The sequence below is a fragment of the Chiloscyllium plagiosum genome, chromosome 27, assembly GCF_004010195.1.
Source record: "Chiloscyllium plagiosum isolate BGI_BamShark_2017 chromosome 27, ASM401019v2, whole genome shotgun sequence".
NCBI lineage: Eukaryota > Metazoa > Chordata > Chondrichthyes > Orectolobiformes > Hemiscylliidae > Chiloscyllium > Chiloscyllium plagiosum.
Window position 1 is genome coordinate 35,032,512 of NC_057736.1, and position 13,714 is coordinate 35,046,225.

A 13,714-nucleotide genomic window follows, 5' to 3' on the forward strand; every position below is an offset into this window, starting at 1 on the left:
CAAAGGTTATCATCCTAAAATTGATACTGTTTTACTCCCACATTTAATGTTTGAACACATGATAGAGTCAATATGACTGGTTATGGGCAAGTGAACAAGTTGACCCTGTTCATAATGCCTTCTAATCTTTCAGCGGCAACCTCAGATGCTTCTTTGAGATTCAGAATTTAGCGAAATTTTATGGATCTCAAATTTCTCAAGTCTAAGCTAAAAATCTGAAACATATTGGGATGATGTGTTCCTGTTTGTAAGTAACACAATGGTGCTATTAGTAATTATTGGATAAAGATGTAATAACCTGATTAATCAAACCAAAATGTTTGAATCAGATTGCACCAATAATTAATATTCATTTATATGGATGAGAAGGTGACTGAGAACCACAGTGTGTCAAATTACTGTCCGAAAACAAGTGCACATGAGTCAACTTGAACCTCACGTTGTTTACGAGTTGCATGAGCTTTTTGTGACCTGGGATGGTGATGTAGTGGCAATGCCACAGGGATAGTGATCCAAAAGATCCAGACCGATGTTCTGGGGGATGTAAGTTCAAATCTTGCTTTGGCAATTGGTAGAATTTAAACTCAATTAATACATCTGGATCTGAGAAACAGTCCCATGGAATTGCCATCAATTATTGTAAGAACACATCAGATTCATTAATGCACATCGGGCAAGTCTGTCTTCCTTTGCTATTTGACCTACGTTACTCCAGAGCCTCAGCAATGTGGTTAGCTCTTATCTGCCCCTGAAATGAATTTGCAAGCCCTTCCGTTCAAGGGCACTTCGGAATGGAAAACAATTGTCAGGATGGTGCACATCCCATGAAACAGTAAAATATTTTACAACAGTGTTCCATTGTTTGAGTTCTTGACGTAAAACCTTTTAGAGTTTAGCATCAAATAGCTCAAATTTTGTGATAAGCAGTTACTTTATTTTTGTGGTGCAAAATGTGGAACAGTTTGGTCTCCAAGAGTGACAATTCTCACTTCAGTGTTCAGAGAAATTCGCAAGTAGTCTTAAAATGAGCCTTACTGTCATAGCTCAATAACAACACACATCAAAACAGCACCTTGAATGCATCCCAAGGCACATTGCAGAAACATTATTAAGTAAAACTTAACAATTAGCCACAGAAGGAGATGATAGGACAGATGGAAAAAGCTTGATCAAACAGGTAGGTTTTGAAAAACACCTTCACAGGGAAAGAGAGAGAGAGAGATGGAGAGATTGAGGGAGGAAATTCAAAAGCTTAGCATCTTGGCATTTTGGAGTTAAGAAAATCAGGGCTGCTCAAGAATTTGGAAAAGCAAAAATACTCTTGGAGTATTGTTGGGTGGAGGAGATCAATAGTGAAAAGGATGGAGGGTTATGAAAATAAAGTTGAGAATTTGAAACCAGAAACAAATGTGGGAAAGTAAGAGCAGAGATGATGGATGTAAGGGACTGGCTACTCGTTAGGATACAGCAATAGAGTTTCAAAAGAGCTATGTTTACAGAGGCAGGAGACCGGCCAGAATTGGAATAATCAATCATCATATCTGGTTCTGATATTTTCTTTGGAGCTGTAGGCCAAGAAGCGGGGATTTGATACCTTTATATCAATTATCAAAATTTGCAGGGTTACAGCAGCTTTGAATTTCAACTTCATATAGAAAATATCATACCACAAATACATGCAGGTGTGGCATCAAAGAAAACAAGATCCATTTGTGATAGCCATTGCAATAATTAATCAGTTTCAAATTGTTATATGTTTTTATTGCCTTATTTTCATTTGAAATATATTTAAAGCAGTTTAATGATGCATAATTCTAACATTCTGTCAGGAAATTAAGTTTACATCTTTCATTCAATGCAGGAACCAACTGCCTCAAAATTAGTGCAGAAATATGTGCACATTTCCAGAAGCCTTTTTATCAACGTATTTCTTCCCAGCCCCAGAACCAGTCAGTCATCTCCATTCGTGTTGCAGATGACCTGCTCTACAATATCCAGTCATCGTTTGGATGAAAGTTCCTAACACTGTCTTTTGAAAGATCCACTGAACTATTTAATTCCCATTCCATTCCATTTTCAAATATACACTGAGGCCAGGTGCAATGGATCTCCGTTACTTAAGTTCTCAAAACAATAACTTCACTTCTTATTTTAAACAGTTATGGAAACAAGAGCCTTGTATTTATTCCTCTCTGTAGCAGTGCTTCAGTTCAGAAAAGCCGACTTTTATATATCAGCATTGAGTGGTTGCGTTGAAATAAGGCTACTATTGAATGGTGCTGGGGGTTGTTGCAGGAAGGGTCTTGCCCTGTTGTCCTTTCTTTTTCTTAGTCCCAGGCTTGTTTTCCTTCTTGCTTTGCCTGTTACCACTTTCTTTGTTCCGTTGTTTGGCCTTCTTTGTGTGTTTCGGTTTCTCTTTTCTTCCTTTGCCGTTACCTTGCCCTGTGACAGAAACAAGGAATTAGCACAGCAAGATAATACCATTGTGCACCTGAAAATTGAGTAACAGCCACTACTTTGTCTATCGGATCAGTGCTGAGGAAGTAGATAAACAATGCAAACTTACATGACACATAAATTACAAACAGACACATCAATAAAATTGTTGTCAAACCGAAACACTACTTTATTTTTATTGCTGGTTTGCTATAATGAGTTACACTCTTCTCACAAATAATCACTAAAAAAAAGGATGCTCACTCTTTTCCCAATGCATCACACTATATTCCAATGTACTTATTATACAGAAACAAGCCATTCAGCCCAGTGGATCCATTCTTATGTTCCATACAAGTCTCCTCTCACCCCTTTTCATCTAACCCCATCAACATATCCATCTATATTTCTCCCCATCATGTGTTTCTCTGGTTCCTCCTCAAATCCACCTATGTTTGTCACCCCAACAACTCCATGGAGTAGCATGTTCCATGCTTTTACCATTGATTTAATCAAGAAACTTCAAGTGAATAACTGACTAGATTTATCACTGTTCATTTGAAATTTATAACTCCTAGCTCTGGGGGACACTTGATAATGGAAACATCTGCCTTACATCTGTTTGTATTATGCAGCTCATTTTTCTCTATAACGTTCAATGGATATTATTCTTCGGATGTAAGTCCAAGATATTTTCATAGCATTACACATTGCATGTAATTGGTGCATACAAGGGTGTGAAGAGCAAGATGCTTTATTTTTCAGCGTGGAAAGAACCGTGGAAGAACTATTCAGTGGAACCAGTGTTGAGGGAAGACACACTGGTGCACTAATCTAAACATTAAGTAGAACCCTTTGTGCCTGGAGATGGTGTACCCAGAGACAGGAAGCGAACTTGGTTCAGTAAGATGGTGGCAGACCAGAGCCCCAAAACACTGTGGTCCTTGACTGAATTTAGTTCTGGGAGGGAAGGTCAATGATCCAGCTTCCCACATTGCCACTGTCTGAGATGCTGAAGTCAATGATGAATAGCTGCTAAGGGTCTCATCCCATCATTCACTTGGTCTGCAATTATTTCAGCTCCTGAGAAAACAGCGAAGACAGTGCAGAGAAAATGTAGGGGCTATGGGCAGCATCATTCAGCAACCCCTGCTCCATTTCTCCCCATGGCACTCATATGGAGAGACTCCCCAAATCGACACTTATCTTTCCCATAGGCAATCCCTTACCCTGGGAGTCTGGGGGGCGTTGCACCAGCTGCAGGTATCCACTCCACACTCTCTGGGTCAACCAATTAGTTACTCGGTGCTGCCAATTTCTAGAGTTGCCAACCTGATTGACTTTTTTAATGATCAAATGGTTGCCTGCCAAATCTTCCATGACTTTCTAAAAATGTGCAGCCAAAATGGGGTCTTCTTGCTTTTTTCCAGATAAAATGGGTGTTTTCCTGCTTTTAACGAGCACAGAACATCAGGTAATATTTTTCTACTTTCAGTATCAAATAAAATTTATTGGTCTTTGACTTCAGACATTTTGCTGCTGAAATTATGGTTTAATTACTGAGGCCCAGGACTTTAAAATTCTGAACTTTTCTTGTTCTCCAAGAATATTTCACTGGGTTACTTTAACTATGCTTATTTTTCAGATTAAATATGTTCTGAGGCCTTTCTGATTCTATAGACAATGTCAAAATTTATTTTCTATCTCTTCTACAGTTCCTTGCAACTGTGCCACATGGATTTTAACATCAAAGGTGGTCATGCTGATTGTCAAAGGTCAAAACTATTCGACTGTCTCTTGTCTTCAACCTCTAGTCTCTGTGCCACTTTGCACAATGTATGACCTTGTCCTTAGGAATCTCAAGCATTACTTCATGCAGTTGCTCCCTGCAAATTCTCCTTCGCTAAGATTTCCATATTTTCTAAGTCCAGATTGTTGTTCTGACTTGTGCTAGCTCACACTCCTGTCTTTCTAGCTCTGTAAGAAGTCTTGCCTGTGTACTGCTCAACTTGCCATGTTGCTGCTTCCACAGATGTGGTTGACTCTTTGCCACTGGTTATCATGTTTCAGCTACAGGCTGACTGTGCCTTCTCAAAGCAGTAATATTCCTAAAGAGGTAAACTTACTCTCTTGAAATTTGTTTTTCTTTCCTTCTGGATCTATTGGATACTTTCTCCTCATGATGCAGGTAAAACCTGTGACACAGCAACCATGTCATATTTGCCCAGATGGGACTCCTGGAACGCTGTAATGTTTGCCACTTCCATCAGTGTGGGGTACTGGGTAAGGATTACTTGAGGTAGTTAACTGCTACAAAAGCCCCCCCACCCCGTCTTTGTTTTGCCTTGGGCCTTGTTACGAGATGTGCCTTTAGGAAGGATTTGTTTCTGTCATGTTTCTTTTGAAAGCATGTATTGTAAACTTGGAGCCGAGCTATCTGGTCTGAGCGCAGCAATGTAGCAACTTTGTTTTTAAAAACAGAGAAAAGAAGCACGAAGTGGACAGAGACCCTGCGTTTGCAGGTTTTGCTTTTCAGTTGGTGAACTACGATTTCAGAGATAAAGGTAAAACGTAGGAGCAGTGAGGATCTGTTTAAATATGTCCAACCATTGCCTAAATTCAGCAAGGAGAATGTAGAAGCATTTTTAATTTCATTTGAGAAAGTGGCTAAACATATGAAATGGCCAGGGACCATGTGGGTATTATTGATCCAATCAAAATTGATAGGTAGAACTGGTGAGATATATGTATTACTATCAGAGGACCTATCTGGGGAGTATATTGAGATGGGAAAAGCCATCTTAAATGGAAAAAGCTGAGCTAGTGTTAGAAGCCTACTAAAAATGTTTTAGGAATCTAAGGAGGGAACCTGATCAAATATACATAGAGTTTGCAAAGATTGAACAAAGTAATTTTGAATAGGTAGATAAAGGTTTTGAAAATATATGAAACGTATGACGCTCTTAGAGAGACTATTGTAATGGAGGAGTTCAAAAATTCACTTCCTGAAGTAGTGAGAACTCACCCGGAAGAGCAGAGAGTTAAAACTGCAAGATTAGCAGCAGTATTGGCAAATGGTTATGAGTTGGTTCATAAATCGAAGTTTGGCTTCTGACATCAATTTCAATCTGTGAGGGATAGAAATTGAGGAAAAGAGAAACCTTAGGTAATAAAGGAAAAGGAGATCTAATTGAAGATAGTGAAGATAGCTTAGCACAGGGTAAAAAGGAAACCCATGAGGGAGGAAGAGTAGTAAAAAAAAATTCAGGTGTTTTAACTGTAATAAAGTAGGACACATGAAGTTGTAAGATTGGTGGTTTCAGAAAAGCATGAGAGGACAAATGTGGTAAAGCAGGATAAGCTAGTAGGATTTATTAAAGTTGCAAAGATGATCTCAGTGGAAGTTAGAGAGCTGCAAAAGAATGTACAGCCTGGTCAGGGGTTGCTTCATAAGAGACTAGCAGATCTCTTTAAAGTATTTAACAGTGTGGGTGAGGTTTACTCATGTGTACCCGGAAAGGTACAGAAATTAAAATTTTAAGAAATACAGGAGCAAGTCAATCTTTGAAGGTGAGAGATGAGAAGCTATGCACTTTGATGGGAGTATTGCCAGAAAAGGTGGTATTTCAGAAAACTGAAATATCAAAACCATGGATATGGGAAGTACATGTTAATGTTTTGGAGTTCAAAATGTAATTTGTTGGCATCTACAGATCTTTTGTCCTGTTTGGTTTTGTTTATCAATCAAAATGTATCAATCTTTTCCATGAATATACTCAATGACCCAGCTGAGACAGCCTTCTGTGACTCTGAATTCTACAAGTTTTCTCCTCCTGGGTTTCCTCCAGGTGCTCCGGTTTCCTCCCAGTCCAAAGATGTGCAGGTCAGGTGAATTGGCTATGCTCAATTGCCCATAGCGTTAGGTACATTAGTCAGAGGGGAATGGTTCTAGGTGGGTTACTCTTCGGAGGGTCAGTGTGGGCTTGATGGGCCGAAGGGCCTGTTCCCATCTAATCTAATCTAACTGTATAATGATCAGAAGACACTGGTAATTTGGTTTGTGGGCGGCACGGTGGCACAGTGGTTAGCACTGCTGCCTCACAGCGCCAGAGACCCGGGTTCAATTCCCGACTATCTAATCTAATCTAATCTAATCCATATGGACCTCATGGTGAGAAGAGCAGTGTTCCAACATAATAATAATAAGGTGAGTGTTGGTGTTTCTTTTCGGGTTTCGTGTTTGGTAGCTGAGATCCATGAGATGATAAGCCTGGATTAGAGAGGTGATAGAAGACATAATGACTGTGGGCTAGATGACTAATTCAAACTGAGCTGCTGTTTACTGCTACAATGACACAATTGATCAAGCCACTCACAAAACCATAAGTATAAATGGAACAGCCCGTCCTTTGATTTGTCACTGTATAGCCTTCCAGCTGCAATATTAAGTTCAACAATTTCACATCACAACTCCAATTGCTCCCATTTTTTGAGACAGTAGATGTGGTAATGATTCTGCTGTTGTCATTTACGAACTCTATAAACTCAGGTTTTTTCATATATTTCCAATTACTACCCCATTTTTGCCTTGCACCATTAATCCTTGTGTCATTTAAAAACTCCTGCTCTCTACATTAGTACTGAACACCACCCTTTCCTTTGTCTCTGGACTTAATTAAAGCCTGTGACATCGCTATCATTTTTCAGCTCTAGTGAAACATAGAACCACAGTAAATAGGGACAGGAGTAGGCCAGGAGAAAGTGAACACTGCAGATGCTGGAGATCAGAATCGAGAGTGTTGTGCTGGAAAAGCACAACTGGTCAGACAGCATCCGAGGAGCAGGAGAATCAACATTTCGTGTATAAGCCCTTCGTCAGGATGCTGCCTGACCAGCTGTGCTTTCCAGCACCACACTCTCGACACAGGAGTAGGCCATTCAGCCCTTCAAGCTTACTCTGCCATTCAATACAACCTTGACTGATCCTCTACCTCAAGGCCATGTTCTTGCTTTCTCCTCATACTTATGGAAAGTGTTAAATAGCTGAAAATTTATCAATCTTTTCCATGAATATACTCAGTGACCCAGCTGAGACAGCCTTCTGTGACTCTGAATTCTACAAGCTGACCATTTGGATGAAAAAATGTTTCCTCATTTTAGTTCTAAATGGCCAACTCCATATCCTATGACTGTGATTCCTGGTTCTAGACTCCTCAACCAGGGGAAACATCCTCCCTGCATCTAGTCTGTTTAGCTCTGTTCAATTTTTATGTGTGTTTCGATCACATCCCCTCCATTTTTCTAAAATATAGTGAATACAGGCCTAGCCGAATCAATGTCTCCTCAGAGGGCAGCAGGTCAGGCAGCATTCAAGGAGCAGGAAAATCAACCTTTCAGGCCGGAGCCCTTCAGATCTCCAGCATCTGCAGACCTCACTGTCTCCTCATAGGACAGTCCGGTCATCTCCAGAAAGAAAGATCATCAGCTTTAAAGGTTTAGTTTCGTTTTGCTCTCCACAAAATGTGGTGTGATTTGTTGAATATTTCCAGTATTTCCTGTTTAAACTTCGGATTTCAAGCATCAATGGTATTTTGTGTTTGTGTTAAAGTTAGAGTGGTTTTTAAGTGACATTTGATGAACTGCAATTAGAGTATTCAGAAACTGCATAGGGACTATATTGCCATTGATGTTTATACTTTACTGAGTTCAATGAGCACCATTGTCGGTGAAGTGATACTCATTCATCATTGGATGACAGGTTTTGTTTGAGCCTTGTGTAAAGTATTGCTACACTATATGTGCGCAAATATTTCCTGACTTTGTGTTTGTACAGAGGATATGAGCCATGGATGGGTCATCAATTATGGCAGCATATTTTTCAAACAGGAATTTGAAAATTGCTTTATCCCCAACACAAAGTTAATGAAATAGCCCAATCAGAGCGTCTGAGGGTGTTTATAACCTCCATTCAATAAACTCTAATGGAATTGTAGAATGTGATTCTGTAACAGGAACATCACAATAGCAGGTAAATGTATCATCTACAGAAATTCACTAAGGCTCCTTAGACAGCACTTCCAAAGCTATAACTACTATTATTTAGAAAGACAAAGGCAGCAGGGGAATACCACCACCTGCAAGTTCCTCTCAAAGCCACTCACCACTCACTATATCCTGACTTGGGAAAAGATTGCTGGACCAATGCTCTCCCTCGGTCAAAATTCTGGAACTCCCACTCTAACAGCATTACACAAAATGGACTGCTGTGGTTCAAGAGAGCAATACAACCTCACCCCCTCCAGGGTAACTAGGATGGAAAATAAATGCTGGCCCAGGCATCAGATCTGCTGAATGAATGCCAAAACAAAACCAAACAGGACAAAAGATCTGTAGATGCCAACAAATTACATTTTGAACTCCAAAACATTAACATGTACTTCCCATATCCATGGTTTTGATATTTCAGTTTTCTTTTTCTCCTGCTGATAGGAACCCTCTGACACCTACCAAATAAGTATATTGGAAAGAAAGTGATAACACCTACTCAGCTTCCAAATGTATGATTGATGTCAGGTGTTTTTAGAGACATACATATATTGGAAGTATTCAGAGAATATTCATTACACTCTTTCTTGGGGTGAAACAGTTGTCTTATGTGGAAAGGTTGAGCAGGTTGGGCCAAGATAGATTTGGAGTTTAGAAGATTGATAATTCTGAAGGACAAGGTGAGTAGCAGGGTGAAGGATGGGAGGCTGTCTCACTTCTGAGGGTTATATGGAAGTATAGCATGCAGCTACAGAATATGGGATCTGCAATTTATGATGAAGATGTGGAAAAATGATTTTTTCACAAAGTTATTGAACGTTGGAGGTTTTTTTTGCTTATTAATTCATCGGATGTGGGCATCATTGGCAGCGCCATCATTTACTGACCGTCTCTAGTTACCCAGAGGGCAGTCAAGAGTCAAGCACATTGACTGGAGTTACATGTAGGTCAGGCCAGATAAGGACAGCAGTTTCTTTCCCTAAAGGACTTGAGTGAACCAGATTTTCTTTCTGCAACAATCAGCAACAATTTGATAGTAACTATTAGACTCTTATTTCCAGTTTTTTTTTTATTGGATTCAAATTTCACAACAGCCACAGTGGGATTCAGATTCAGGTCCCCACAACATTTTCCTAGGTCTCTGGATTAATAAGCTAACTGTAAAACCACTGTATCCCCAGAGAGCAGTCTGGGACATTCAATATATTGAAGGCTGAACTTGAAACTTCTGATTTATGAAGAACTCGGGCATCTTGGGAAAACCAAGTGAGGCTAAGAAGAAAATCAGACAAGCCATAATTTTATTGAATAATGGAGGAAGGTTAAGGGACTGAATACTCGATTCCTGCTCTTGCTTGTTATGATCTTACTGTTTAAAATGTGAAAAGGCATATTTGGAAAATATGCACCATGAGGTCAAGAGCCAGTTATGTGGAGAACCAACAATCATAATGTATATCACTGAATAATTTAACATAATAAAACACCCCAAGATGCTGCGCAAGGTATTATGAAACAGAAGTAGATACTGACCCATACATGATGATATTAGGCATGGCGGTCAACCATTTGACATAGGGATTGTTTTTCAGGAATACCGAGGTAGAAGAAAGTAAGGTACAAATACCAGGAAGCGTAAGGATTGAATTCCAGAGCTTGTGGCCAAGTCAACTGAAAGGCCAGCTACCAATCACAGAGTGTTTAAAATTAGGGATGCCCAGTAATTAAATAAAGTATTTTAGAAGATCATGGGTCAGGAGGAGATGGTGGAGATAGAGAGGGACAAGGCCACAGACGGATTTGAAAAGCATTTTAAGCAAGAATTTTAAATTGAAGTTATGCTTAATGGGGAGCCAATGTTGATCAGGACTACAGAACAAATAGGTAAATGGGGATTAATATAAGCAAGATCACATTTAGAAATTAAATGGCCTCAAGTTAACAGAGGGCAGGATATGGGACAATAATCCAAAACGAGTTGAAATAGTCAAGTCCAGAGGAAACAAAGGTATAATTGAAGAATTGAGCAAGAGATAAGTTGAGACAGAGGTTATATTTAGCAACGCTAAGCAGGTGAAAATAAACAAACGTAGTGATGGTACAGATATGTGCTTGGAAGAGATGAAACAGAGACCCAGGTTATGGACAGTTTAGTTTAGTCCTAGACTTGTTGTCAGGCAGAGGAATGTGAATGGAAACAAGTAAATTGAGTTCTATTCATGGACCAGATAATGGCTTCAATCGTCCCACCAGTGATTTGGAGGCAATTTCTGCTCATCTGCAGTCAGACATCAGAGAAGCAGTCTGATAATGTAGCAACATCGGAAGAGCAGGAAGTGTTGCGATGAGACAGTGTTGAGTGCGACCAGCATATTTGTGAAAACTAATGCTGTGCTTTCAGATATTTCCACATGACAGCCACATGTGCTTGGAGAAATAAATGGTGAGCAAAGGAGACCTCAGGCTACACCAGAGTGTCAGTGAAGTGTAGCAGGCCAGTTACAAGGATTATGTTAGCAGTTACTCTTGGACCAGTAATCATTCCCTAGCAAATTACCAGTACATATTCTTTATAAATAAATTATATACACCTTTGACATTAAAATTGTAATATTATTTAAGGTTTCAGATGAATGATATCAATTACTTGTACTGGCCTTTGAATCTTCAGCAAAATTAATGTGTTGTGTTAATCCTGATTATTTGTTATTCAAGTGTGACCAATTCATTAAGCACCTTTATTGCAAAAAACAAATGACCATTCATTTTGAAATAGAGCTTTTACTAAAGAGCCATTATCTGTGCTGGTTTAAAATATATTGAGCAACTACAACTTATCACAGCCAAACTAAACTAATTATAGCCATTTGTTTTTGATCTCAGCCAACTGCCTCTTTGCATATTTTCCAAGAAATCAGTTCAGTTCAGTGCCACATCTGAAGCTGCCAGAAAGAAATGGATCAGCAGTTCTAATTCTTGTCATAGTAATTAATTGAAGCATGATAGATGACCCAAACCCTGTGAGGTCACTTAAGGCTAATTAATTACATGCAAATAGCTCTAGTATCCTGTTTAGTGGCCTTAGTTCTTTTTTTTTCCAATCTATCTAGTGCAAACCATGGATATAGGAACTTGTGCAGGTTATTCATTCTGTTTATTAACTGTACTTAACACTTTACTCACAACAGAGACATCACTTTGTGTTACTCTGTACAACACAAAGTCTTAATTTAAATGATGTTGCCATCTCGCTGTTAAAAACAGGTATGGGCACACTTTTATGAATGTGAACTGGGAGTATGCCATTGGTAATTTGACAAATATCAACACACAGGTAAGGAATAATAGAACTACATAGAACAGTACGGGATTGTTGTTGTTTTTTAACTAGATTATTGAAAGACCGAGCCAGTTTTTAATAGATCCTAACCTAACTGATCAAACAGAATCTATGAGATAAAGAGTTACTTTGTGGAGAGAGTTTATTGACTATTCTAGACCAGCAGCTCTCTTCAGTTTCGGTTGTTCCTCCTTTTATAATTGTTTTGAATCAACCTGTTCAAATATATTGAAACACATCTTTGACTCAGTCGAGGTTTGAAGTCTGACCTTCTATCCTAAAGGTAGGGACATTACCACTGTGTCATAATATCACTGTTTTACCTATATGTACCCAGACATCAATTAGTCCATTAATAGTCATCATCTGTTTCCCTTTTAACCTTAACATGACTGAAGTCCACAGCTCAGGCCTTTCTCAACAGCCCTCCAAAACTGATTTGATACTGACTTTAAATCATTACTTCCACTATTGCCTAAAAGGCAAGATATCAATATAAATATTGATGAAGATCTCATCAAAGAAATACAGAGCAGATTTTGGCTTCCAGAAACTTTACTGGATGTTTAAAAAGAGCAATGTGAAATGTAGGGCTTTTGTGGTACAGTGATAGTGTCCCATCCTCTGAACCAGGAGGTCCTGCTTCAATCCCCATCTCCTCCAGAGATGTATGATAACATCCCTGAACAGATTGATTAGGAAAATATCTAAAAGAATCAACATTGCAGCTGAGAAACAACAACTGCTGTGACTCTCAGGATAGAGATTAGCTGTCATTCACATTCCGTAAAATCGATTTAAGAATGTTTCCCTGTGTCCTATAAGGAATGGCAAGGTAGATTTTTCCCATGAGAAGTTGACCTTAAGTCTGAGCAACAACTGGGTGAGTTAAAATAGTTCTAAAAAATGATTTGTTTTCAAAGCATTTAATTTAAATTGTAGGAATGTTTTGTCTCTCATTTTCTAGTCCTTTCTTTCCATAGTATTTCAAGCCATGAATTATCTCTGACCAAAAGGAACAAGTGGCCAATGTCTCTACAATTGGAAATATTTTCAGAATTTGGGGCAACAGTGGACTGAGAAAGCTCTTTCAAACACCAATAAACTAAATGGTCTAGTGCAATGCTGTAAGACAACTTGATCATTCTGTTGTCCTTTTTATAGTAATCATCAAAATTCAAAGATGCATGGTCATATCATTCTTGCATGTAAAATAGATTACCTCTCCATATCTTAAATGAACATCTATTTGGTGTAGTTTGGTATAGTGAATGCTAATTAATAGTTTAATCTATTTAATTTGTCTATTTTGTATATTCCCCCTTAATCAAACATTTTTACTCAGCACTTACATTGTCAAATAGGCATATTCAATTATACATTTGTAAATGACTGATAACTTTCCTTATTCAGGTTTGTAACAAAGTGTAGATTCCACAAGGTATCTACTTGTACAATGATCCAAAATGTACCCTAACTTCGATTTGTATACTGTTGTGAATATAGAGAGGTTGAAGTACTTTATAGTGGGCAAATATACGCTGACCAAAAAAGACTGTAGAGAAATGCCTAAAAGCAAGCTAGAAAGAATAAGTTTTGAAGACTTTCTTAAAAGCAAGGAGAGAGGGTGGTAATCAGATTGATGAAGGTACTGGGAAATAGGTCTCAAAAAGCTGGAAGATCTGTAACTAATGGAGCTGAGAGTTCATAGAAGTCCAGAACCAGACAACAGCGAGGGAAAAACTGGGATGTTCTGCTTGTGGAATTTGTAGCTATCCAACGAGGCAAGGTCACGGGGATTCTGTAAAGCAGATTGAAGGTTTTGAATTTATTAAACTGGAGGATAACTAACTTTAGGTGGTCATCAAAATGAGGATGAGAAATAAGGTGGTC

At 38.7% G+C, this 13,714-nt stretch overlaps 1 protein-coding gene across 2 annotated transcripts in view; it reads right to left on the bottom strand.

Moving 5' to 3' along the window:
• Positions 1-928: 928 nt before the first annotated feature.
• Positions 929-13,714, bottom strand: part of rspo1 (R-spondin 1) — a 200,935-nt gene continuing 188,149 nt past the window's right edge. For both annotated transcript variants that reach the window (XM_043717871.1, XM_043717872.1), the window contains exon 6: positions 929-2,442. In XM_043717871.1, coding sequence (XP_043573806.1) covers positions 2,267-2,442 — 176 coding nt within the window. In that variant the 3' untranslated portion in view covers positions 929-2,266. The remainder of the gene's footprint in view (positions 2,443-13,714) is intronic.